Below are 27266 nucleotides of genomic sequence, written 5' to 3' on the forward strand. Positions count from 1 at the left end.
GGAGACACAGATCCAAACTATATCACTGCTCAAAAGCCCCATCTCAATATATTAATATTACAACATTGTGGGTTACAACTTTCACATATGAATCTGGGGGCGTGGGAGACAAACATACAGTCCATATATTCGCTTACCATCAGAGTCTCTGACTTTTTTACATGCTTTGGCTATTAGAGCTGAAAACCAGGGATTCAAAGATAGAGGAACTAGTTCAGAGTGAGTAATTGAGTGTTGAGGAGTAGATGGCATTGGAGACAAAGTAAGGAAACTCCAAAGAGATTGTGTATAGGAAAGAACTTGATTCACTGAAAAAGGCAAAGAAGCAAAAGGGCTGTTATAGGACCAGGATTTATATCAGCCATCAAGATATGAGGTATATGTTATTGTAACAATGTTCATGTTGCAGCCCTGTTAATGTACTGTATAATCAAACTATAGCTTGTGCTAAGAACTCACTAAAGATTAAATGAGATAATGTTCTCTCATTTGGTAAATTCTAATTTGGAACAAATGAATATACTTCTGTATTTGCCAACATATTAACTTTAAAGACTAAAGTACATTTTCACATGGGCAGTGGAGGATAGGGCTTTCTGAAAAATAGACTTAAGTAGTAAAAGAAGCAGAGTTGGCTGGTACTATGTTTGAAGAGAAATAGAAAGTTTTAATATACTCATTTTTGCCCTTAAAATGGAGGCTTGTAAGTGGAAGCTTATAAAACCTTTCTTGTCAAGAAAGAGAGGGCAGCCGATAGGTTTTATAAGCTTCCATTTGTACCTAAGGTGTTTCCTGTTAATGAACTCTTGATATAATGTGTCTTTCTCAGGATTGCTAATTAGCAAAGAAATTTAAACCAAACTTATTTAATAATTGTTTCTCAATACTTTATTTTCAGGGTTTTTTTTTTTTTTGCAGATCACTGTGATATAGAACATAACATTGATTGTATTACTGAGAAATGTACATGTGCAGGAAAGGAAGTCAGATGAAATTTAGGAAGTAAGATACAGCCTCATTAATAGAGACAGTATCCATTAAGTAAAAAATGAGAATGAAGAAGAAAAAACAAGAAAAAAAAATGAGAGTTACCATTGCCTCCCATATTACAAGTAGGAAAAGCCCCAAAATATATATAATATTAAGCTTTTACATGAACTCAGTGGCATGAGTATTCATTTTAGAAGATCTCCATGTTAGCTTTTTATAAAGAATTCCAAATTTGACCTCTAGAATCCTCCCAGAGCCTTTATTAAAAGCACATTTTAAAATTCTGGCAATAAGTCATTAACTATTTAGTATTTTTTTGAAATACAGTTTTGAATAGGTTTGTCTTATGTAACTGACAACATTGCCTCAACTACAATTATAGTAAGCTTATTTTAGAATTTAATACTACCCTTATCTTCTGCATGTACACATGAACCTCTTGTTTTCCCCCCGACACACGTGCTGTATACAGAGGGCAGAAGTTAAGGACTATCAGATTCAGGTGGCTGACCTTCAGCTCCAGTTAAGAACTAAAATTAGATCCTTGTGGAATATATATCCAGTGACGTTCATCACAGAATAATGTAGACATAACCTTGAGAGGCCAGGGAAATATCATCCAAGAGAGCTTGCCTTAACTACAGAAATTCCTTTGACATCTCATTTTTTATCTTAAAATTCATGTAACTTACGTATTGTGATTTATAATGCATTCATTTATTTTCATGTAGAAATCCCCTCCCCCAGTAAAGCTTTTAGTAAAATAGTGGTTCAAGAATATATACCAAAATTATCCTATGACTTTTAAGTGTCCCTTGCACTGGGCCACATCTCCCAGATGAATGTGCATAACCTATTTTAAGATTAGGGTCTGTTGCATCACTGTAGGAGTACTGGTAGATTCATGTGAGTACAATTCAAGCATGTGGCTAACACTGTAGTCATAATGGGCAAAAAAGCAGTGAAGGAAGAGTCTATTCTATTCTATTATCTATTCTATTTTATTAAAGAGAAAGTGGCAGACTGTAAGGATAGGTATTTCACTGCCATTGCAATATGAGAACATGTATTTTTTTTTTTTCAAGTTAGAACCACGTTTATGGATTTAGGTCTGTTTATTTAAGGAAAACAAAAATCTGTTCTCAGAAATTCCCTTCACTGGCCTCGTTTAGCCCAGAATTGCTTTTAATGTTAGGAACACTCATTTTTGTTTTAGTTCTTGTGTAGCACTAGATACCAGTAGAAAAGAGTAGGACAGAGTCAAATAAGAATTTGAGTCCCCTTTCCCATTGTAGCTTTCTCTGCTGTCTTAAGCAAATTGTGTAGCCTATCTGGGGGCCAGTTTTTATATTTATAAAATGAGAAGGATGTCCTCTTGTCCTGAGTATGTTAATATGTATTATTTTTTGAAAGGGTTCTGGGGTCAAAGTAAGGAAATACCAGTTTAAAAAAACTGAGCAGGGCGGGGCACAGTGGCACAAGCCTGTAATTCCAGCACTTTGGGAGACAAAGATGAGGGGATTGCTTGATTAAGGCCTGGAGTTTGAAACCAGCCTGGGAAGGATAGCAAGACCCTGTCTCTAAAAGTAAAAAAAATAGCTGAACACAGTTCATTGCACTTGTATTCCTAGCTACTTGGGAGGCTGAGGCAGGAGGATTGTTTGAGCCCAGAAGTTTGAGGTTACAATGAGCCATGATCATACTGTTGTTCACCAGCCTGGGTAACAGAGTGATGATACCCTGTCTCAAAAAAAAAAGCAAGTTTCTTTTCCATAATACATGGGAGAATCTTTGGTAGTTTGATATGCCTTAAAAGTTTCCCAAGCTTATTTACCTGCAAAACCCATTTTTATAGAACCTTTTGTACTGCTAGTGTTCATTAATGGTAAGTGATAATTCCAACTCTTAACATTCTAATTCTAGAAATTGCACACATTTTATTTGACTGTTTAGCTTGTTTCTGGGCTGTAGTTATCCTAGGGTTACTACCAAGTTGAACTCAGTGCTTGTAATGCGTGTGTATCTTGCTCGTTTTTCCAGCTTGTACTAGAAAGTTACTGCATTTTCCTGTTTCTTGTAAATAAACATTAGTCCCTTGTCTTTTGCAGTTTTCCACTTTCTCTCTTCCCCTTTGTTTCAATATTCAATGATTGGTCCATCTTTATTCTAAATTAATCTGTTCACCTTTACCTGAGTTTCGCCAAGTAATAGTAAAGATTTCTGAAACCCTCAGCCTATTAAATCCTTTTGAGAAACACTAATATTGGAGAAAAAACTATGTCACTTCTACATGTGGGCTTATTTCAATCAGAAAAATGAGCCATCTGTAAAATATTGTTATTGGTTAAGATCTTTAATTGTAGGTCTTGTTCTTAGAAATGTAAGTTAGCTCTTACTGTGTGCCATCATTTCATTTAATAAAACAACATTGTAATACAAGGAGTTATCCCCATTTTATAGGTGATGAAACTAAAGCTCAGAGAAAGCAAATAGCTTGTCCAGATCTCACAAATAATAAATAGCAGTCGTATCCAACTTATGTTCTCTATTATACCTTGTAGCTTCTTACTAAAACATATGATAATACTACATGTGCGTGTGGGTTGTCGTTATAAGTAACATTTATTGATTAATTTGAGGCCAGCACATGCAAATCATCTCATTTAATTCCCCCAACAACCCTGTGAAGTAGGTACTTATTTTTTTGGTCTCGCTCTTTCACTCAGACTGGAGTTCAGTGGTGTGATCTCTGCTCACTACAACCTCCACCTCCCAGGCTCAAGCAATTCTCCTCCCCTAGCCTCCTGAGTAGCTGTGATTACAGGTGCCCACCATCATGCCCAGCTAATTTTTGTATTTTTAGTAGAGATGGGGTTTCACCATGTTGGCCAGGCTGATCTCACTTCAGGTGATCTGCCCGCCTTGGCCTCCCAAAGTGCTGAGATTTCAGGTGTGAGCCACCGCACCCAGCCTGAAGTAGGTACTATTACACCAGTTTTACAGGTAAGGAAATAAAGAAGTTAGTCAATTTAAAGTCATACAACAAAAGTAAGTGGCAGCTGGGAATCAAATCCAGAGCTTTAATGACCTGTTAAATGTTTGGAGATAATATTCTGTAGCACACAGTGCTTTGAAGATGTCATACCTAGTTTGTATGTATAAATATTCAACATATTTGACAGCATCTTTGTGTCTGTGGAAGAAGAGAAATGTGTTAGACAGATCCTGCCCCTGCCAAAGCTGATAAGAGAGATAAGTCTCCATAAATATAATTCAAGGTCAGAGGCGTTAAGTGCTATAAAAGTGCTAAAGATTAGGTACTCTGGATTTAGAGGTGGAAGGGATTACTTCCCTGCTGGGGGATGGTGAAAAATAAAGCATTTGATTTGAAGGGAGGAGGGGTTTAGGAAGGTCAGGGGTTGGGAAAACCATTTTGAATACAGGAAGTAATATGAGAAAAGGCACAGAAGTTTGCACAGATATTATAGAGTAGATTGTTGTTCTTGGATCAAGGATATTATGACAGTAAGTAGTTGAATGTGAGTTTTAGAAAGATTAGTTATGGGGGATCTGGCCGCTTCCTAGTTAATGTGTTTGGATGTGTTTTATTTCAGCTATCTACTATGAGACAGTTAAAGAGAACTGTCTACCAGGCAGCAACATTTTCCTTTTGCTGCCAATTTTAGGAAGCAAGTCACCTATCTCAGAAGTAAAAGATACAACCATCAACCAAGTTATCCAAGTCAGAATTCTGTGAGGTTCCTTGCCTCCTTTTTCTTCTTTATTCTTGACCAATCATTCCGCCAACTGTTCAGTCAATTCTGCACCCTTAAAATCTTTCCTCTACTGGGCGCCATGGCTCCTACCTGTAATCCCTACACTTTGAGAAGTGAGAGGATCACTTGAGATCGGGAGGTCAAGGCTGCAGTGAGGCATAATTGGCACCACTGCACTCCAGCCTGGGTAGCAGAGTGAGACCCCATCTCAAAAAAAAAGAAAATGTAATTTTCCCCGTTTCATTACCACTGCCTTAGTTCAGACCTCCGTCATCTCTCACTGGATTACTGCAACAACTACTTAACTACCCTGCTTCTGGTTCTGTTCCCCTTTTCTTACTGATTTTCCACATTAACATCAGAGTAATATTTCCAAAGTACAAATCTAATGTCATTTTCCTGCTTAAAACTCTGGAGTAAGTTCCCCATTTTCATTTGGATTAATTCCAGACTCTTCATTCTTTTCCTCATATAAACATGGACTAGTATATTTTCTCTTTAAAAGAGAAGGAACAGACATTTCCTCTTATTGCCAGCCCATTTCTCTGCATGTCTTACAGCAGCATATCTTGAGAGGTATCTACTTCTCTCTTTTTCACCTCCCAAGTACCCTTCAGAAACTGTTGGGTTTTTTTTTTTCTTTTTCTTTTTTGAGACAGTTTTACTCTTGTTGCCCAGACTGGAGTGTGGTGGTACAGTCTTGGCTTACCACAACCTCTGCCTCCTGGGTTCAAGTGATTCTCCTGCCTCAGTCTCCTGAGTACTGGGATTACAGGCATGCACCACCACAGCTGGCTAATTTTTTGTGTTTTTAGTAGAGACAGGGTTTCTCCATGTAGGCCAGGCTGGTCTCAAACTCCCGACCTCAGGTGATCACTTGCCTCCGCCTCCCAAAGTGCTGGGACTACAGGCATGAACCACCACGCCTGGCCCCAGAAACTTTTTATCAAGATGATTTGTGATCTAGCATTGTCAAATCTGTATGCTATTTGATCTTTCATCTGCATCTCAAACAGTTGACCATTTTCTCCATAAAATATTTTCTGTCATCTTGTGTTCTAGAATACCACACTCCTAAATTTTCTCTTGCTTGTACCTCTTTACTTCCTTTATCAGTTTTTCGTCCCCACAGCCACTGAATGGTAGCATCTTTCATGGCTTCTAGTTCCCCTTTTCTCTATATATTTTTCTAGGCAGTCTTATCCATTTTTGTAACTTAAGAATGCCCTTATTCATATAGAAAGTGTAGATAGCCCTGATGGCTGCTTAGGACTCCAGCCACATACATTCAACTTCCTAGTTGACATCTGTAGTTATCACAGACTAAATGTGACTTTACAGAATTTTCACCCAAACCTGTTCTTTCCGCAGTCATCCCCTTCTGAATAAATGATACTATGTTGACTTAAACCAGAAATTTCCCTCTCCCCAATAAATAGTAAGTCCTGTCAATTTTTCCTCTAAAATATACCAAATCCATTCACTTCTCTCCCTCTCCACTGCTACCACTCTAGTTGAAACTATGTTTGTTCCAGTCCAACCCATTTTCCACATAGCCAGGGTGATTTTTTAAAAAAATATTTTAACTGGAGGCTGGGCGTGGTGGCTCATGCCTGTTATCCTAGCACTTTGGAAGGCCAAGGTGGGTAGATCATGAGGTCAGGAGTTCAAGACCAGCCTGACTAACATGGCGAAACCCCATCTCTACTAAAAATACAAAAATTAGCTGGGTGTGGTGGCACATGCCTTTAATCCCAGCTCCTCAGGAGGCTGAGGCAGGAAAGTCGCTTCAACCCAGGAGGCGAAGGTTACAGTGAGCTGAGATCATGCCATTGCACTCCAGCCTGTGCAACAGAGCAAGACTTTGTCTCAAAACAAAACAATTTTAATTGGATTATATCTCTCTTTTGCATAAACTCCTTTAGTGACTTTTCATAGCATTTTAAAAAGTAAATTCTCACCATGGCCTGTAAGATGCCACATAATCGGGTCCTTGCTTACTTTCCAGTTTCATCTCATAGCACTCTGCCTCCATCATCACCCACTTTGGTTTTCAGGACCAGGCTTTGTCTATTATTGTTCTTTCTTTCTTTTCTTTCTTTTTTTTTTTTTTAGAAGGGGTCTTGCTCTGTTGCCCAAGCTGGAGTACAGTGGCACAATCTTGGCTCACTACAACCTCTGTCTCCCGGATTTAAGCAGTTCTCTGCCTCAGCCTCCTGAGTAGCTGGGACTACAAGCACATGCCACCATTGTTGGCTAATTTTTGTATTTTTAGTTAAGATGGTGTTTCACCATGTTGGCCAGGATGTTCTTGATCTCCTGACCTCATGATCTACCTGCCTTGGCCTCCCAAAGTGTTGGGATTACAGGCATGAGCTGCCACGCCTGGCCTACTGTTCTTTATTCTACTCTATGCATTTAGCAACTTCTCACTGTCAGAACTTGGCTTAAATATAACTCTATCTAAAGTTGATATTTTCTCCAGTTATTTTCTATTAAAATATCCTGTTAGTTTCCCTTGTTGTATTTATTTAACATTTTAACACCAGAATTATATCTCTGTTCACCACTGTATGCCCATCACTTAGCACAATGCCCCGAACATGGTAGGTACTCAGAATATTTGTTAAAGGACTGAATGGAAATTGAACCTGTATCTTTTAGGTGTCATCTTAAATGATAGTTCCTTAGGAGACTTTTCCCTGAATTGGTTTAATTCTCTCTTACAAGATTGGATTAGGTACTTTAGATTTTTATTGCCATAACATTTTATGTTTCAATCAGTGATCATCATGGGAATAGGGTGGATTTTCTCCCCTGGTGACATTTGGCAGTTTCTGGAGACATTTTTGATTGTCATGACTGCTGGGAGTGTTACTGGCATCTAGTGGGTGGAGGCCAAGGGCACTACCAAATACCCTACATTGCACAGAACAGACTGCCAAAACAGAGTTCATCCATTCCAGGATGTCAGTTATGCTGAGGCAGAGAAATTCTTGCTTAGATCTATCAGTGCACTTATCATGTCGATCCATATCTTGTTTCTTTGTAATTCTCTTCTGCTCCACTTTAAGTTCCTTAGATGTTTACTATTGTCCCCACCTTGCCTTGGAAAGGGAAATTAACAGGATATTTTGGTAGAAAATAACTTGGTAAATTCTTGATAGGTGGCTGAGTAGATGAGAAAATGAATATAAAAGTGGACATGGCGCAACTAGGCCAAGTTGCTGTAGCTCCTAATATTAGACATAGAAAGCAGTTCCTTAGTCATTGAAGTAAACTATAATATCTGTTGCTCATGGAACGTTGGCACAATTGAGATTCTGTATGGTGCATCATATTTCAAAGTGGTATTGTATTTAGGTTAAAGCTAAGTTGTTCTAATAAAGGGACCTCAAGATAGAAGTGGTTTATGGAATATGGGTGTTTATTAACCTTTTCAAGAAATAGTTCTGAGATAATCAGGCAGTGAACGGCTCTGCTTTATGAATTTATTCAAGGGCCTGGTTTCTTTTCAAGTTGTCAAGTCATGCTTCACCATCTGAGCACTGTCTTAACCTAGACTGGGCAGCCATTTCTAGGTTTTAGGCTGTAGAAGGGGACAAGACGGTGGAGAAGTCATATCTAGTGTCTTAAAGAGCCAGACCTGGAAATGGCATAGATCATGGCTATATTCGTTTTACTAGCAAGGGCTCCATCATGTAGCAATGAAGAATAGCTGGGGGATGTGGTGCAGCTAGGTAGCCGTGGGCCTTGCCACAGTTCTGTTACTGCATGAGAAAAGGACGGTGGTTTTTGGTGGACAACTATCAGTTTTCATCACAGTGCCTAACTGTTAGATAAGCCTACAGTCAGCCCTCTGTATCCATAGATTCAACCAACAGAGATCAAAAATATTTAGGGGACGCTGGGCACTGTAGCTCACACCTGTAATCCCAGCACTTTGGGAGGCTGAGGCAGGCAGATCACCTGAGGTCAGGAGTTCAAGACCAGCCTGACCAACATGGTGAAACCCTGTCTCTACTAAAAATAAATCAGCCGGGTATGGTAGTGGCATGTGCCTGTAATCCCATCTACTTGGGAGGTTGAGGCAGGAGAATGGCTTGAACCTGGAAGGCAGAGGTTACAGTGAGCCAAGATTGTGCCACTGCACTCCAGCCTGGGCAACAGAGCAAGACTCTGTCTCAAAAAAAAAAAAAAAGTAGGGAAAAACCCCAAAAACAATAGCAGTTAAAAAATACAAATAAAAAATATAGTGGGCCGGGCGCCGTGGCTCAAGTCTGTAATCCCAGCACTTTGGGAGGCCGAGGTGGGTGGATCACAAGGTCAACAGATCGAGACCATCCTGGTCAACATGGTGAAACCCTGTCTCTACTAAAAATAGAAAAAATTAGCTGGGCATGGTGGCGCGTGCCTGTAATCCCAGCTACTCGGGAGGCTGAGGCAGGAGAATTGCCTGAACCCAGGAGGTGGAGGTTGTGGTGAGCCGAGATCGCGCCATTGCACTCCAGCCTGGGTAACAAGAGTGAAACTCCGTCTCAAAAAAAAAAAAAAAAAAAAAAAATATATATATATATATAGTATAACAACTATTTACATAGCATTTATATTGTATTAGGTATTATAAGTAGTCTAGAGGTGATTTAAAGTATATGGGAGGTTGTGCAAAGGTTATATGCAAATACTATACCATTTCATATTAGGGACTTGAGCATCTATGAATTTCAGTATCCGTGGGGGTCCTGAAACTAGCCTTCTGAGGACAATGAGGGACGACTGTATTTATGAAGCTTTGTATTATTTATTAATTACTCTGGTATCTAAGTTTTACTACCTTGGGCATATAGTTGAAGAAAACTTATAAAGGATGAGAAGTTTTGTCTAGAACAGTGCTTCTCAAATTATTTGTGATGAAGGATCAAGGTCTTTTATTGTTTGTTTTTCCTTAGTTTGCAATAGGCCAATACTTTCATAAAATGCAATAAAAATTAATCACTAAAAGTAATAATCATCAAATTACTATGAATGTTTCTAAATGCATACTGTCTTTTATGCCTGTCTCACCTTGTGTACCTGTCTCAACATGACCTAGCAACAAGAAGTTGGTGAACTGGCACTAATCAATAGACAACTTTTCTAAGTAGCACTTCCCTTCAAAGGGTTTTCTAACAAGCTATTCTGCATTACCAGAGTGTAGTAGACTAACTGTGGTATCAGTCTTTTAAGCAAAGACATTTTCCTTATGCATAAAACTTGACTTTTTAAAAATAGTTTTAGAAATCACCTGTTAAGATAGAATATAAATCTTGACAGATCATTTGAATGCTCACATATGCTTCATAGCCTGTTTGTTTCATAGCTAAAGCCAAAGATAATCCTAGTTTTATAGATTCAGAGTTAAAAAAAAAAAAAAGGCCTACTATTCTGGAGCTCAAAGAAAGTTGCCTTAGATGGCATTTAGTTTTAATATGTTGTTTGGAGGTGGGGAAAAGGCCTAATAAAGTGACATGCTTAAAATCACAATAAATTAGAAACAGCTGTGGTATGATCATTGATTTACAGCGGAAATTACATTGGAATCAGATGATCTGGATTGAGTCCTGACTTCATATTTTTTAACTAAGTGGCTCCAGGCAATCATTTAACAATTTTTTGAATTGTGTAGTGGGGCCAGGCATGGTGGCTCATGCCTAGAATCCCAGCACTTTGGGAGGCCAATGTAGGAGGATCATCTGAGGTCAGGAGTTGGAGACCAGCCTGGTTAACATGGTGAAACCCTATGTCTACTAAAAATACAAAAATTAGCTGGGCATGGTGTCATGTACCTGTAATCCCAGCTACTCGGGAGCCTGAGGCAGGAGAATTGCTTGAATCCAGGAGGTAGATGTTGCCATGACCAATGTTGCATCACTGCATTTCAGCCCAGGAGACAGAGCACGAAAAAAACAATGAATTGTATAGTAAGTGTTCAGTAAGCATTTCTTTCTCTTCCTTCCTTCCTTTTTTCTTATCTTTCTTTTCTTTCTTCTCACTCTGTCACCCAGACTGGAGTGCAGTGGCGCAATCTCAGCTCACTGCCATTTCTGCCTTCCAGGTTCAAGTAGTTCTCCTGTGTCAGCTTCCCTAATAGCTGGGACTGCAGTTGCACACCACCACACCTGGCTAATGTTTTGTATTTTTAGTAGAGACATATTGGTCAACCTATTGGTCAGGCTGGTTTCAACATACTGGTCAGGCTGGTCTCAAATTCCTGACCTCAGGTGATCCATCCACCTAACCTCCCAAAGTGCTGGGAGTACAGGCATGAGCCACCACGCTTGGCTCTCAGTAAGTATTTCTTAGATTGAGAAACATAAAAGTTTTGTAAACTGTTAAGCACATAAGCAAAAAATATTACAGGTTACGCATCCCGAATCCCCAAACCTGAATCTCCAAATTCAAAACTGAAAAAAAAAATTATGGATACATAATAATTCTACATATTTGTGAGGTACATGTGATATTTTGACACACGTGTATTCAGTGTGTAATGATTAAATCAGGGTGATTGGGGTATCCATCCTCTCAAACATTTAACATTTGTGTTAGGAACATTCCAATTCTGTTCTTCTAGTTTTTTGAAATATTATTGGTAAATGTAATTGACCTACTGTGCTACTGAACACTAGATCTTATTCCTTCTGTCTAATGGTATTTTTGTACCCTTTAATCAACCCCTCCATATCCACCCCCCAGCCACCTCCACTACCCTTCCCAGCTGGTGGCCATCATTCTACTATCTCCATTTGATCAACTGTTTTTTTTTAGCTTCCATATATGAGTGAGAACATGCAAAATGTGTCTTTCTGTGCCTAGTTTATCTCACTTAACATGATGTCCTCCAGTTCCATCCATGTTGTTGCAAATGACAGGACACAATTTGGAACTTTCTGAGTGATGACATGATACTCAAAGGAAATGTTCATTACAGGATTTTAGATTTGGAGTGCTCGACCAAGCAAGTATAATACAAATATTTCAAAACCCCAAGAAATGTGAAACACTTCTGTTCCTAAGCAGCTTGATTAAGGGCTACTTAACATGTGCTATAATTATTAAAATTGTGAAGCCATCCCTTTTAATGGTAAACCCATTGTTCTTTCTGGACTCTACTATATTTCATGCTAGAGATTCATTGAGAACAGGAGTCAAATTTAATACTGCATCCATTTAAAATTATGTTTTACAAGGACTCTGTAGCAATATGAAAAATGCTTATTTATGTTAAATTTAAAAGTTAGGAAACAAAATTGTGTGCACATGATGATCATAACTGTGGATTAAAATAATCACGTTACTGAAAATCAAGTAAATTGACTGAGGATCAAGCCCTCTGTCCACGGTATATAAAATATACCAGCTTATATAATTATGATTTTTTTTCTATTTTTTTAAACAGTTTTATTCTGTATTTTAAAGAGCATATACATATGGGTAATTTAAACTCTTAAGAAAAAAGAACTTTACATGAAGGTACGTACCCTCTGCTAGTTCTGTGAAAAGACTTTTACCCAGGGGAGTAAACCACCCTACCAGTACAATCACAAGAATAGTGCCTACTACTTTCTTTCCTTCTTAGAAAGGAGAAGTGTCAAGACATTATTAATAGACCTCTACTAATGATTGAGATTTAAGGAACTTCTTAATTTAATTTGAGTTGGAGGGAGGATGCTTATTATGTTCTAGTTGCTTAGTTGCTCTGTTAAGAGTAACTAAGATTATGAAGAAATAAAACATAATAGTAACTATTAGAGTGCTTATTATGCCCCAGGGTGTATTTCATAACCTCCCTGTGAGATATGGATGTTACTCTTATTTTTGTAAAAATGAGAAACTGAAGCTGAGCACAGTGGCTCATGCCTGTAATCCCAGCACTTTGAGAGGCTGAGGCGGGCAGATCACAAGGCCAGCCTGACCAACATGGCAAACTCCCGACTCTACTTAAAAATACAAAAATTAGGCCGGGCGCGGTGGCTCACACCTATAATCCCAGCACTTTGGGAGGCCAAGGCAGGTGGTTCACAAGGTCAAGAGATCGAGACCATCCTGGTCAGCATGGTGAAACCCCATCTCTACTAAAAATACAAAAAATTAGCTGGGCATGGTGGCACATGCCTGTAATACCAGCTACTCAGGTGGTTGAGACAGGAGAATTGCCTGAACCCGGGAGGCGGAGGTTGCAGCGAGCCGAGATCGCGCCATTGCACTCCAGCCTGGGTAACAAGAGCGAAACTCCATCTCAAAAAAAAAAAAAAAAAAAAAAAAAAAAAAAAAAAAAAACACCAAAATTAGCCAGGCATGGTTGCACGTACCTGTAATCCCAGCTACTTGGGAGGCTGAGGCAGGAAAACAGCTTGAACCTGGGATGTGGAGGTTGTGGTGAGCCGAGAGTGTGCCATTGCACTCCAGCCTGGGTGACGGCGAGACTCTGTCTCAAAAAACCAGAGACTCAGAAGTGTCTAAATCATACAGTTAGTTTAAAAAAAAAAAAAAAAAGTCACACAGTGGCAAAGAAGGTATTAAATTCTGGTCTATGATTCAAAAGCCACTACCATACATTTTCTTCTCTTGTAAAAAAGATGTCCTTTTCGCCTTCAGAGAGCTTTTAGTAGTGGACGCAAACTCATAAAAAGAAAACTAACAGGATGGATGTGCTAAGCACCAAATGATTGCTACAAATTTGTGGTTTAGGTATCCTTTAGAAAGGAAGAATGTTGAGGGCTGAAGTGGTTAGAGAAAATTTTATGTTGAAAGTGGATTTTAAGCTTAGCCTTCAAGAATGGCTAAAACTTAAATAGAAAAGGAAAAGCACTGACATGTAGAGGGAGGCAGTAAGAAAGCAAAAAAGCTAATGTGAGATAATTTCGAAAGGAATATAGCTAAAGAGGAAAATTTGATAAAAATAGTGTGAGAGAAGACTCAGAGGAGGTTAGTAGATCTTAAGTGCCAAACTGAGGACTTTGACAATTTACGTTATAATAATGTGTAACAGATAACCTGTACTGAACATTTATCACTTGCCAGGCACTGCCGTTAAGTGTTGTACATGCATGATCTCATTTAATCCTTGCAGTAAATGAGGTCCAGAGACTACGTAACTTGCCAAGGTCACAATTGTTAAGTAGAAGAGCCAAGATTCGGATGCAAACAATTTTAAATTCAGAACTTCTGCTCTTGTTTACCACACTGATTTGGTTTTAGAGTCCATGGTAGGTTGGACAAATTTCAAGCCCAGGATTGCTGACCTTAAACAAGTAATGTGCCTCACACTCTAGCAGTTTTTAACATTTAAGTTAAGAAAGGTAATGTGACTAGACAATGACATCTGATTCCTGTCCCTGCCACCCTTCTGCATCTTTAGCACATGCCAGTGAAGGAGAAGTCAAGGTGTGCTAATGGCGTTCAGGTCTTCCTGCTTTTCTGTGTTCACCTGGTCAGGTATTCTCAGTTATCCCTTGACCCTAACATCCAAATTATGTCAGGCCATTGTTAATCATAGTTCAGTGGTTCTTACATTGCAGATTCTGAACAGCAGTAGGCACCTACTAGGAATTTGTTAAAAGTCCCATTTCTGGATCCTCATCCCAGACCTGCTGAATCAGAAACCCTAGGGATGAGGTGCAGCAGTCTGTTTTTTAAAAGTCCTTTAGGTAATTATGCGGCAACTTGAAGTTTGAGAACCACTATTAGAGTCTATTCCAGGGTTTCAGTTGAGGAGCAAACTGCTAAAAAGTTCTTGGCAATCCTTGATGAGTGGATGTGGTGGCAGGGCATACCACGCTGAAGGAACAGTGGAGGAAAGACTCAGGATGTATCATGGTTGGGACTGGGAGTCAATTGGGAACACCTGAAGAAGAAACTGTGTGTGTGCGTTGTGTGTATCAGACAACAGTAGGAAAGAGGACACTGGGCACATTTCAGCAGCACTTTGTGGGCAGCAGGGAGCTGTGAAAGGTGTTTGAGGAGAGCAGAGCATGTTTTAGGTAGAGTAAAATCAACTTAAATAATTACAGCACAGAAAAGTACCGATAGGGCAAAATAAAGGGGAAATATAAGAGCACCTTTGAAACAAAGAAGCAGCACACAAATTCAACAGGTAGAGGAGCTATAAAGAATGCTGCCTTTTCAACCACTTTTATTAATTTGTTCCTGATAATCTTTAAATTGAAATTATTGTATTGGGTAAAGCATTGATATGTTGATTAAATATCACTTTTATTGTATTTCACGTGTTTTTGGTTCTAAAAATTGTAATTTTAAAAAGGAGTTATTGTCCAAAAAGTGGTATTGCTTTTTAAGAGATACAGCGAAAAGCTACGGAACAGTCATAGTATGAGGTAGGTCTGTAGTGAGAAATGATATGTTCAAGAACAACTATAATTTAAAACTGTGCAAAAAGATCTTATCTTCGCTTGCTGGATAATCTTCCACAAGCTTTTAGATGAAGCAGTTATTAACTAAATTTTTTAGGTACCTTTAATTTCTTTGATGTCCTAGAGTTTCTCAGTCCATTTGGTTTATGTATAGGTGTGGCTATTCCAATTTGTCTTCATGCTCTGCTCTTTTTCTTTCTTGAGTCTGAAGTTATTAGGAAGAAAGGTGCCATATTGCCCATACATTTTTAAAACTTTTATTGTTGCTGTTGTTTTTGGTTTAGAATGGAAGAAGGATATTTGTGTGCTATTAGATATACAGAACTCCAAATTCACATATATAATATTTTATAATACCTTATTACGCGTTTCACAATTTAAGGAGGAAGGTAGGTAGTTCGTTCTGGAATAAAATTGTATGGAAACAAAGGTGACCTGACTCTACCCCAGGAATATACCACACATGAATTTCTTTGTCTTGAATGTGAAAGGTCTAAATATGGAGAAAATTTTCCCTGTTCTGTATACTTTTAATAATGGGCACAGTATACTTTCGCCTATCCCCAAACTTCATTCAAAAAAAGTGCTTTAACAATAATATTAAAACGTTAAAAGAAAGTCCTTTCTAATTACCAGGTATGGTAGGGATGGAATTGACACTGTTATGAAAATCATTTTGGCTTATCAGGTAAAGTTCCTTTCCACATCTATTTAGACAACATAATACAATCGTCTGTGTTGAACACATACACACTTTACTGTCATCATTCCTTACTACAACCATTTACATAGCATTTATATTGTATTAGATGTAAATAATCTAGTGATGACTTAAAGTATACAGGAGGATGTGCGTAGGTGGTTATATGCAAATACTGTACCATTTTATATGAGACTTGAACATCTGTGGATTTTAATATCTGCAGGGGTTTTGGAATCAATTCCCCACAGATACCAAGGGATGACTACATTTAAAATAGGCATTTCTGTAGCTGATGACTATGTGCACTGTAAGAACGTGCACATAGCCAGAGTTTCCTGACAAGATGGTAACGTCTGACCCCACAGACAGCCTCTTTTTATTAAAGAGTTAAGTCTGATGATAGATTAATAGAAACTTTGTAAAATCTTATATTAGTAATAGTAGTTGTTAGAGAACAAAAGAAAGCTAAAATTCTGTCCACAATCTGAGCTTCCCAAGCTATGTGTGCTTTTTAATAATTTACCCACCCAGTGGGAACCCTTTTTTGCAGTTTGTCTGCCAGGAGGGGTCACCTTTTTGCAATTGGCTGAAGGCATAGTATATGCTAATTCAACTCTATTTGGAACCTAACACCTGGAATAATTTTTAATCAGTTTGTCAGCAAAAGTTCTTCTCTGGGGTTATTTGATGATTAAATATTATTAGCTCTTAGCTAAAGGGGGTTCTGGGGATTCTGAAACATGGGACTACTGCTAAAGAACTGTAAATTCCGAAGCAATAGCACAACTTAAACTCAACAGAAATACATACTTCTTTAAGTCTTTCTGCAAGAACCTGTACTGTGGACAAATATGAGCCAATTCTTTAGGCGTTAATCTTTATTTCTGGGAAGGGAACAGCTGTGATTCAAACTGATTGCCTTCCATCCTGATACTATGTTTAGTCTGATGTTAAAAAGTCAACTGAAAACAAAACTTATGTAAGACATTTGAAACTAGTCAGTTTAAAATAGAATAATTGATTTTATAGAAAGAATATTAGGCTGGAAGCTAGGAAGCTCATACTCTAGCTCTTACTCTGCCATGAATTCACTGTGTCCCATGGTTAAGTTACCTCTCTGGCCCTCAGTTTCCATCTGTAAAGTGAAAGAAGTACACCAAATAAAAGGTCTCTTTCAGTCACCTTACATTTCAGTTTCTAACATTCTGTGATTTAAAAAAATAATAAAAAACCTTTTCTATCCAGATCTTTAACTGTTGTTAAATACATTGGTAGAGAAGCATTCTACTTTAAATCATTTGAGCCAAATAATGATTTTTGCCTACTCGTTCTTGTTTTTCAGAAACTCTGTGAAGGCATATTTAAAGTCCTTATAAAGGACATCCCAACAACATGTCAAGTGTCCTGCCTAGAAGTACTCCGCATTCTCTCCAGAGACAAAAAAGTTTTAGTTCCTGTAACAACTAAGGAAAATATGCAGATACTGCTGCGACTAGCCAAGCTAAATGAGTTGGATGATTCTTTGGAGAAGGTGTCAGAGTTCCCAGTTATTGTGGAGTCATTAAAATGTCTGTGTAACATAGTGTTCAACAGTCAGATGGCACAGCAGCTCAGCCTGGAACTTAATCTTGCTGCAAAGCTCTGTAACCTCCTGCGAAAGTGCAAGGACCGGAAATTTATCAATGACATTAAGTGCTTTGACTTGCGCCTACTCTTCCTTCTGTCACTTTTGCACACCGACATCAGGTCACAATTGCGCTATGAGCTCCAGGGACTACCGCTGCTAACCCAGGTCTTGGAAAGTGCCTTTAGCATCAAGTGGACCGATGAGTATGAATCGGCCATAGACCATAATGGACCTCCTCTCTCACCTCAGGAGACAGACTGTGCCATTGAGGCCCTCAAAGCTCTCTTCAATGTGACGGTAGACAGTTGGAAGGTGCATAAAGAGGTAAGGTAGAGAAGGCTATTTTTATCTACCTGGAATTTAATTGTTCTGGGACATCCCTAGAGTTTCCTGCAAGAGAAGAATGCAAGTTGGGAAATGGAAAAAGTTCCCACTTCTCCCATTAAGCGATTGTATTACCCAGGATATACTTCTTAACTGTTGTAAGTCTTACTCTTTCCATTTTTGTATAACACCTATCAGAATAGGGTGAATATGGACTACTATTTTGTAAGATGTCAAATATAGTTAGTTTTTTCAGTTGTATTATTACTTCTCTCTTTAAGAGTGCCTCTTTCAGGAATAAGGTCTAAATGATAAAATTTGAAGGGAAACGAAACAATGTGGTTGATAAAGGTATAGGCATTTTCAGTGGCTGCCATCTTAAAGAAAAGCTAAGACGGGTTAAGCCAATTGAAGTTGATCAGTCAGAATTGGTGTCTGCTTAGAAGTGTAGAAGATGCTCTGTGTATGCCTATCATCCCAGTCTCCAGGGGGGTTCTCTATAGTGTTGGATAACTATCCGAGGTGTAAGACCACAAATAGATCTGTGCTCTTCCGTAAGTTCTAGAAAATAAGCTGATAATATCAGAGTATGGGAAAGGTTATTTTAAACCACTTGACTTATTTCTAGACAAAGATCCTTCACTGCGGTTTGAACCCTCCAGCAACCCAAAGTGAGACAGATTCGATAGTTTACATTTGAGTACCCGCAAGAACAATATGCTAAATAGGAAACTTAGTTTAAGGAAGTCAACAAATTAAGTGAAATAGACATAAACTTTTTTCCTTCCTTCTAGAAGCGTAACATTTCACATTTACTCTCTTTTTAGCCTTAAATAGCGGGTGGAATTCAGCCCTTCCAGTAAAAAGAGAGAGAGATTTTGATGCCAGAGCAAATTGTCTTTTCTGACAATTGACTTTTAAGATTTAGGCTAACATTTTGCTGTGTCCATTTGAAACACTTTTCACCCATGAATAAAGATCTGTTTTTGTCAGCTACCTACTTTAAAAGGATTATCTAAATGCAGTGCTATAGTGGGAGTATGCAGACATCTGAGTTTTAAAGTGCAAATAGGTCTGTATTTTGAAACCAAATATTTGAAGATCATTCCTAACAGCTGTTTTAGATGACTGTAGTATGGTCAGTTTTTCCTGGGACTTGGCAAGAAAAGATGTGGACAGCCCACATGCTCCATTTATGCATTGAAACCAAATATTTGGAAGTATTTAAATTGTTATATCTCTATGCTTATTTTGTACCTTCTGTGGTTATTTTTCTTATGCTGTTTGTTTTGGGGTTTTTAAGTTCTCCATTTGAGACCTTAAACTTCTGAGACTGTTGTTTTGCTATTGTTAGAGCCCCCTATTATTTCATTTATACCCATAATAGTAGCTCACACTGTTCAGATTCCTGACAAAAAAGAGTTTAAAATTCAGTGGCTGTACATCAGTATATGTATGAGATGGATGACAGGTAATAAATATCAGTGTATTGAGATTCTCTCTCATTAGTGTACTTAGAAGTAATATCAGAGCTAGAAGAAGCTTTAGAAAACATTGAAGTAGCAAATCCTCATTCTGTGTTATAGAATATTTATTCCCCAAAAGATACATGAAAAGGATCAGTAATCCTGGAGCCAGGTATCTCTTACCTTATACCTGTTGTGAGTCAGCTGGTACAGCCATTATAAAATATGCCCATTTAGATGTGACTCTGGCTGCTATTGAAGTGCTTAGAAATTTAAATAGTATTGAAAATAAGATTCTTGCCAACTCAGTTAGATGAGAATGTCTTCATGAGTTTCCAGACTCATCTTTTAGCAAACATTTAGTCATTCATTCATCCAGTCAGTTAATTGGTAGATAGTATGCCAAGCATTATGTAATATATTGGCAAATAATAGGCATTGTCTTTGCCTTCATGGAACTTCAGTTTTTTAGGTGAGATAGGTAATCAATCAGTAAACAGATATATAATTCAAATTCTGTTAAGTAGTAGGAGAGAAATATCACATTGATTGATAATACTTAGTAAGAGAAATTTTCTGAAGGTCTGTACTAAGATCTGAAAACACAATGATTCAGTCATTGGAAAAACTGGAGGATAAACATTTTATGGAAGTTAAACAGTATATGGAAAGACAGAAACCAAAACATAGAGTACTTTCTATTGAGGTACCCACAAAGTAGCATAAAGAAAATCTCTCACAGGGTGCAAAGAAACTTGCTACTAAGAGTCCATTTACCTAGATTTTAATATCTTTTTTATTGTCAGACAAAAGACAGTTTACTTCAATTGGACAAGCACCTAAAGAATTGCCAGTATTTAAAAAAAATAAAAGGATATGGAAACTTATTGTATGGAAGAATCCAACTCTTAAAATAAACATTATTTTCCTTTTTATGAAAATAGTATATGTTCATTGTAGAATAGGAAAAAGACATATAAACAATAAGAAATACAAATTACCTATGAACTAACCACTCAAAGATAAGCACTTTTTTCCTTTTCTTTTTTTGGTGGTGGGGGGAGACGGAGTCTTGTTCTGTCACTGAGGCTGCAGTGCAGTGGCGCTACAACCTCTGCCTCTCGGGTTCAAGCAATTCTCCTGCCTCAGCCTCTAGAGTAGCCGGGACTACAGGCCCATGTCAGCACGTCTGGTTATTTTTTGTATTTTCAATATTTGTAATCCCAATAGAGATGGGATTTCATCGTGTTGGCCAAGATGGTCTTGAACTCCTGATCTTGTGATCCACTCACCTCGGCCTCCCAAAGTGCTGGGATTTGGCTTCTCAAAGTGCAGAGTCTTGTCTATCACATAGACTGGAATGCAGTGATGTGATCATAGCTCATTGCAGCTTCACACTCTTGGACTCAAGTTGTCCTCCTAAGTAGCTGGGACTAGGTGCAGACCACCACTTTCGGCAAATTATTTTTTATTCTTTTAAGGCATGGGTCTTACTATGTTGTTCAGGCTGGTCTTCAACTCCTAGCCTCAAGCAATCTTCCTACCTCAACCTCCCAAGTAGTTGAGATTACAGATGTAAACTACTGCACCAAGCACTGTTTCCCTTTTGGTGTATGTCTTCCTTTTTTTGAGACAAGAGTTTCGCTCTTATTGCCCAGGCTGGAGGGAGTGCAATGGCACGATCTTGGCTCACGACAATCTCTGTCTCCTGGGTTCAAGCGATTCTCCTGCCTCAGCCTCCTGAGTAGCTGAGATTTCAGGCATGCACCACCACGCCTGGCTAACTTTTGTGTTTTAGTAGAGACTGGGTTTCTCCATGTTGGTCAGGCTGGTCTCAAACTCCTGACCTCAGGTGATCTGCCCGCCTCGGCCTCCCAAAGTGCTGGGATTACAGGCGTGAGCCACCATGCCTGGCTGGTGTGTATCTTTCTAACTATTCTTCATTGTATAATATATAAACAAACATATATATGTACAGTTTTACAAAAATGCAATCATTTAACAATCTTAGTCTTTTTTCTTCACAATAAAAGTTTATAAAGAGTAGGTTTTCAAAACGTATTTCTTTAAGCCATCAGGTTCCTATGAGTGGCCTCAGGGAGTAAGTGGACAGTGTTCCCGGTTCCTCATCCTTACTTTAAATAAAGAACACCAATTGTTCTTGCTATTGCTATTGATTTTCTTTAAATATAAGTTATAATTAAGATTTAATTTGGGGATAAAAAGGGTTCTGCAACCAAAAAGAAATTTTTGACAACCACCTTCTACCTTCTTGTGAAATAATACATACTAATAAGTATAAACAGATCTGTGAAAATGAAGAATATGGCTGGGTGCAGTGGTGGCTTATGCCTGTAATCCTAACACTTTGGAAGGCTGAGGCAGGAAGATGGCTTGAGCCCAGGAGTTTGAGACCAACCTGGGCAACATAGTGAGACTTAATCTCTACAGAAAAATAAAAAAAACATCAAAAATTATTCAGGCATTGTGGCATGTGCGTATAGTCCTAACTACTTAGGAGGCTGACGTGGGAGGATCACTTGAGCCCAGAAGGTTAAGGCTGCATGGTTGTGCCACTGCACTCCTGCCTGGGTAACCGTGTCTCAGAAAAAAAAGAAAGGAAAGATGTATCAAGTTTTAACACATCTCCCTTTGAAGACACTTAAACGTTGTTTACAGTTGCTTGCTGTCTTAAATTCCAATTATTTTTCTTATAAAATCTTTGTGGATATGTTCCTGAAATTGGAAGCCCAGAGGGTTTCAAAGTTTAAAGGTGTTTTTATATATATTGCCAATTTTACCTTCATAAAAATATTACTGGTTTACACCTTTTCAAACCCTGGGCATTTCACTTTTTAAATCTTTGCCTATTTCACATCTTGACAGTTACAGAAAATACAAACTTTTGGTTTTGGTTTTAACTGTTTTAGTTATTTTTATGACCACTTGCATTTACAGTTCACCAAAAATAGAAAATGACTAGGCTTTTCTTGAGGTTTAGCAAATTAGTGCAATTTGTTCATTTTAGATTCATGCCTCAATGTTAAATTCATGCCTGCCTTCTGATGCCATCAGCAGATTAATTTGGAGTTTGCTTTCCATTCAGTGGGAAATGTAGCTAGACTTATTTCAACATGTGGAATCAGCCTCTCTCTCCCTTTCCGAAAGACACTGTGTTTTAAAAGACCAGTTGATTTCTTTAGCAGGATATGAAGTCAGTTTTAGAAAAGTTGATTGAAATGGTCTTATCTTCCTCCTGCTTTAACACTTTTCTAAATGTCTCTGTTGCTGGAATAGAGCATGTTATTCTAGGGACTGTTAGGGATCCCTAGACCACATTCCCTTCTCCAGTGCTTCCAGGATATCAGTGCAGCGTAGTAAGAAAGTACAGACCAGCAGACATGTTAGAAACAGACAACCAAGTGCAAACAGAGAAGTATAAGTATTTGAGTAGTCAAAGGATACCATCTGAATAAAACAGTGTCCATAGAAGTTAATTAGGAATGTCACATTGGAACAAAAGAGGTTAGTTCCATGATTATTTTAGAGACTTTGAAGGACATATACAGGAGTGGAATCTGTAATTAAGGTGAAAGCTTCTTAATCTGTGATTAAGATGAAAGCTATGTAAAGAACATCCCAGTGAATTTCCTGAGGTTTTTTTTTTTCTGTCTTTTAATGTTATCTCATTTTGATTTTCACTATCACAGTCAAGCCTGCTTGCTCTCTTTCTTTCATCCTTTGAAGGTGATATCATTTCAGGAGGACAGAACATTGATGCCCTGAAAATAGCAAAACTAAATCAGGAAGCAATTAATAAACAGTTGTATAAGCTATGTTTTTATAATGTTTTATGAAAAACAATTGCATTTCATTTCTGGTATCTTTGTGAGACAGTAGCATTAACCCCATTTGACAAATGAAAACAGTGAAGATCAGAGAGTTTAAACTGCTTATGGAAGGTCACACAGTAGAATAACGAACAGTAGAAAACTGTTTAAGTTTTGTTAAGACTTCTTAAATGATAGCACTCATCCAACAAATATTTATTGAGACATAGACTAATGGGATAGAATAGAGTTGACACAGTTAACGGACTTACGATACAGGTAACAATGAAGTGCAATAGTGAAAGAATAAGCTTTTTAATAAATGGGGCTTTATCAATTGTATGGCTATATGGAAAAAAATGAATTTGAATCCCTATATTATACCATATGTAAAAATTTAATTTGAGATGGATAAGAGACCTAAATATACAAGGTAAAATAATAAAGCTTAGTGAAGAGTATCTTCATGACTTTATCTCATGCAAGCCAGACATTTCTTAAATAAGCAAAGATTTCTAAAACAGGACAAAATAAGGATCAAACCATAAAGGAAAGAAATGACAAAACAATCTTCATTAAAGTGAGTTCATCAAAAGAAGCAAAAAGACAGGACACTGGAGGAGAACCAATGTGCAATGACTCTCTTCAGAATACATTAAAAAGTCCTACAAACCCATAAAAATAAAAATCAGACAACCCAGTAGAAAAATAAGCAAAGGGCTTAAACAGGAACTTCACAAAAGAGATATCCAAATGAGTCATAAACATATGAAAAGGTGTTCAACTTTATTGGTCACCAGAAAAATGCATACTACAAATAAGAAATCATACATGCCCACGGGAATGACCATAACTAACTATAAGTGATTAAAAAGGCTGACTATAGCAAGTATTGGCACCCCTCTAGAGCAACGGGTGGGGTATAAATTGGTAAAAGTACTTCAGTTTAGCAGTACCTTGTAAAGCTTGACTTATGGATATAACTTGTGACTCAGCATATCTTCTCTAGCGTGTATACCTGTAGATATCAAATAACATGTAAAAAGTATGTTCACAGCAGCACTTTTCAAGATAGCCCCATGCTGGAAACAGTTCAAGTGTCTGTCAATCAGGAGTAGATCAAGTAAATTGTGGCATATTTATATATTGAAATACTATACAGCAGTGCTTTCTTTTTTTTTTTTTTTTTTTTTTTAATTATACTTAGGTTCAGCAGTGCTTTCTTATCTGTGGTGAAGTACCATATTTTTTTTCCTAAATATCTGTCAGAATGCAACTCTTGTATAATATAATATTACACACAATGCCAAACTGCTCAGAAATTTCTAAATGTTCACACATACCTTCTGTACTCATGGTGTTGCAGATCAGTGATGAACAGGCTGTGGACCAGCAGTGGTACACAAACGTACTTCAAATAGCACTGCTCTCAAACCATGAAAAATAACACACTGCAACTACACAGAGGAATGTGAATGAATCTCAGAAGCCAACACGAGAATCTGTGTTTTATGATTCCATACATATAAAGTTCAATAACAACCAAAATACTAACCTGTAACATTAACAAGGTCGTTTGAAGGGGATATGGGGAAAATTCTGGGATTCTTCATTTTGGCATTGCATGATTTTTATATTGGTTATATGGCTGTGCTCATTTTGTGAAAATTTAGCTGTACACTAATGATTTGGACACTTTTCTGTATGTACATTATACATAACATTTTCATTAAAATTCATTTATGACCTATTAAACACACACCTTCTTTCCACATTAAGGTAATAGATTAGTGGAGGAAACAAAGTATATGCAAGTAAACAAAGGTGAAATTACAAATTATGATTTCATGAGAGAAAGAAGAATCTTCTTTGAGAAGATGCTTTAGCTGCGACCTGGAGTACACAAAGGAATCAGCGATATCAGCGATGCAAAGAGCAGAGGCAAATAAACCAGGGATTTTAGTAGTTGTTCTAAGTAGAGAAATGGAGATAATTTAGTGGATTTAGAGTAAGAGAGGGTATTGTAGACATAGGGCACGATTTAGGAGTTGATGTTATCAAAACTGGAAAAGGTAAAGTAGGTAAAAAGTAGAATTTTTGGTTTGCAGCTGCAAATAATGGAAAGACCAAAATGGATAGATTCACAAAAGGCTGTCAACATCAGCATGAAAAGAGAAAGATTATTTTATCTAAAATAAAGGAAAATCTAATTTAAAAGGAAGTGTATTTCCTAGTTAATTTTTTAAAACCAAGGGAAATATGATCTTATCAAGAGTTCAGTAATGGATGTGTTTCACATGGGTGTTTGACATATGAGAGAATTTGTATTCAGGTGTTTGAGATGGATATTGAATGGGACAACATTCTTTTCAACCCTGCCAGTTTTAGTGTCTGTCATAACTAGTCCCTCTTTGTTTTTTTCCCTTTCCCCCTACAGTTATTTATCATTTGTTTCAGCTCTATCAGTCTTGCCTTTTGTTCCCTTCTTCTGTTTTACTTCTCTCTAACTTTCAAATGTTTTATTGAAAGTATTAAAGCACTTTTATGCATATCATTTTCTTTAATCCTGTGTAACCGTGACAGAACCCTCCAGTATTTGGAGATTCATGTGGGGAAACTGAGGCTCAGAGAAACTATATGACTTGTCTAAAGTGACAATCTAGACTCATGACCCTAAGTGCAGTGCCTTTATTTCAGTTAGGCCACTGAGGCCCTCTTCTCATCCAACTCTATACATGATTTTATGTTTAAAATATTATTGTCCACATTAAGAGTTGTGAAAGTGTACCCCAGTTACTTGCTAGATTTTGTGAGAGACATCTTCCTAGAAGGGCTATGTGAATTCTATGTAGAAATACAGGATATATGTGAATAATTTGTGAAAATATATCACTTCACATGGACTTGAAATCAGTGATGTGTTAAGAAGTTCTATAATTTTTTAGTAGTTTTTGAGGTAGTTGGAGTCTTCCTGAAATATGGCATATCCAGGCTATCACAATTATCTCTAATTTCATGTGTCTTCTTAATTATGTAAAATCTGGAAGAAGAAAGATATGACTTTGATGCAGATAATTAAAGAAGGTATAATGGCACATGATATAAATGGTAGGATATTCTACCATTTACAGTGTATGGTATAAGAATGTTTGGGGTGGGTGAGAGATGTAGTAATGTAGCAGATCCCTCTGTTAAGGCATTCAACCCCCAATTTTTCCTCTCCTCTTTTTTATTTGCCATAGAGTGATTCTCATCAGTTTCGTGTAATGGCAGCTGTCCTTCGTCATTGTTTACTAATCGTAGGTCCAACTGAAGACAAAACAGAAGAGCTACACAGGTGGGTAAGCTCTGTATGATATCTCAGTGAAGGACGTCATCAATTCCTGTTGGTTTCATGCATCTAATTTCAGTTGTTTGTTGTAAACACAAGAAAGTGAAAATACTACAGTAAATCAGGTAACTGGTAGGTCAGAAATCATTACCATGCCCCAATGAGAAATATTTATTCTGCCCCTTTTGACTTTCTTATATTGACGGTCAACAAGAGCGGAGAATTTGGCATTTGTTGGAAATGTCACAAATAGTTATTGTTCTTGGTTTTATCCAGAACAACAAACATAGTACACATTTATTGAACTCTTATTCTATGGCGTTGTGCTAAGTGCTTTATAAAGATTAACTTCTTTTAATCACCACCCCAACATTATAAGGTAGATTCTGCAATTTTTCCCTTTCAATAGATAGGAAACTGAGGATAGAATGATAAAGCAATTTCTCTGAGATCATAACTGCCCTAACGTGAAATAACTAGGATTTAAAACCTGCTTTTAATTACTACACTTAACCAATACTCTCACTAATTTTATTTGAAGAGTATTTACCAAAAAGTACATATTTTGGGAATGATAGTTTTATTTTTTTAAAAAAACATAAGAATTAAGTCACAGTGTCTACTGTTAAAATACATGAAATAGGCCGGGCATGGTGGCTCACACCTATAATCCTAGCACTTTGAGAGGCCAAGGTGGGTAGATCACTTGAGGTCAGGCATTAGAGACCAGGCTGACCAACATGGTGAAACCCCACCTCTACTGAAAATACAAAAAAAGTAGCTGGGCATGAAAGTGCATGCCTGTAA

The 27266-nt window shown here is 37.6% G+C and overlaps 1 protein-coding gene across 17 annotated transcripts in view; it reads left to right on the forward strand.

The window, feature by feature from the left end:
• RIC8B (RIC8 guanine nucleotide exchange factor B) overlaps positions 1-27266 on the forward strand; it is a 112959-nt gene that overhangs the window by 27185 nt on the left and 58508 nt on the right. For all 17 annotated transcript variants that reach the window (XR_013522078.1, XR_013522077.1, XR_008473957.2 and 14 more), the window contains 2 exons: positions 17224-17832; positions 26371-26465. Coding sequence is in view for 7 of the 17 variants with exons in the window: in XM_009004538.5 (XP_009002786.1) it covers positions 17224-17832; positions 26371-26465 (704 nt within the window). In the remaining 10 variants the exon portion in view is untranslated. The remainder of the gene's footprint in view (positions 1-17223; positions 17833-26370; positions 26466-27266) is intronic.

Source organism: Callithrix jacchus, chromosome 9 (genome assembly GCF_049354715.1).
Source record: "Callithrix jacchus isolate 240 chromosome 9, calJac240_pri, whole genome shotgun sequence".
Taxonomy (NCBI): domain Eukaryota; kingdom Metazoa; phylum Chordata; class Mammalia; order Primates; family Cebidae; genus Callithrix; species Callithrix jacchus.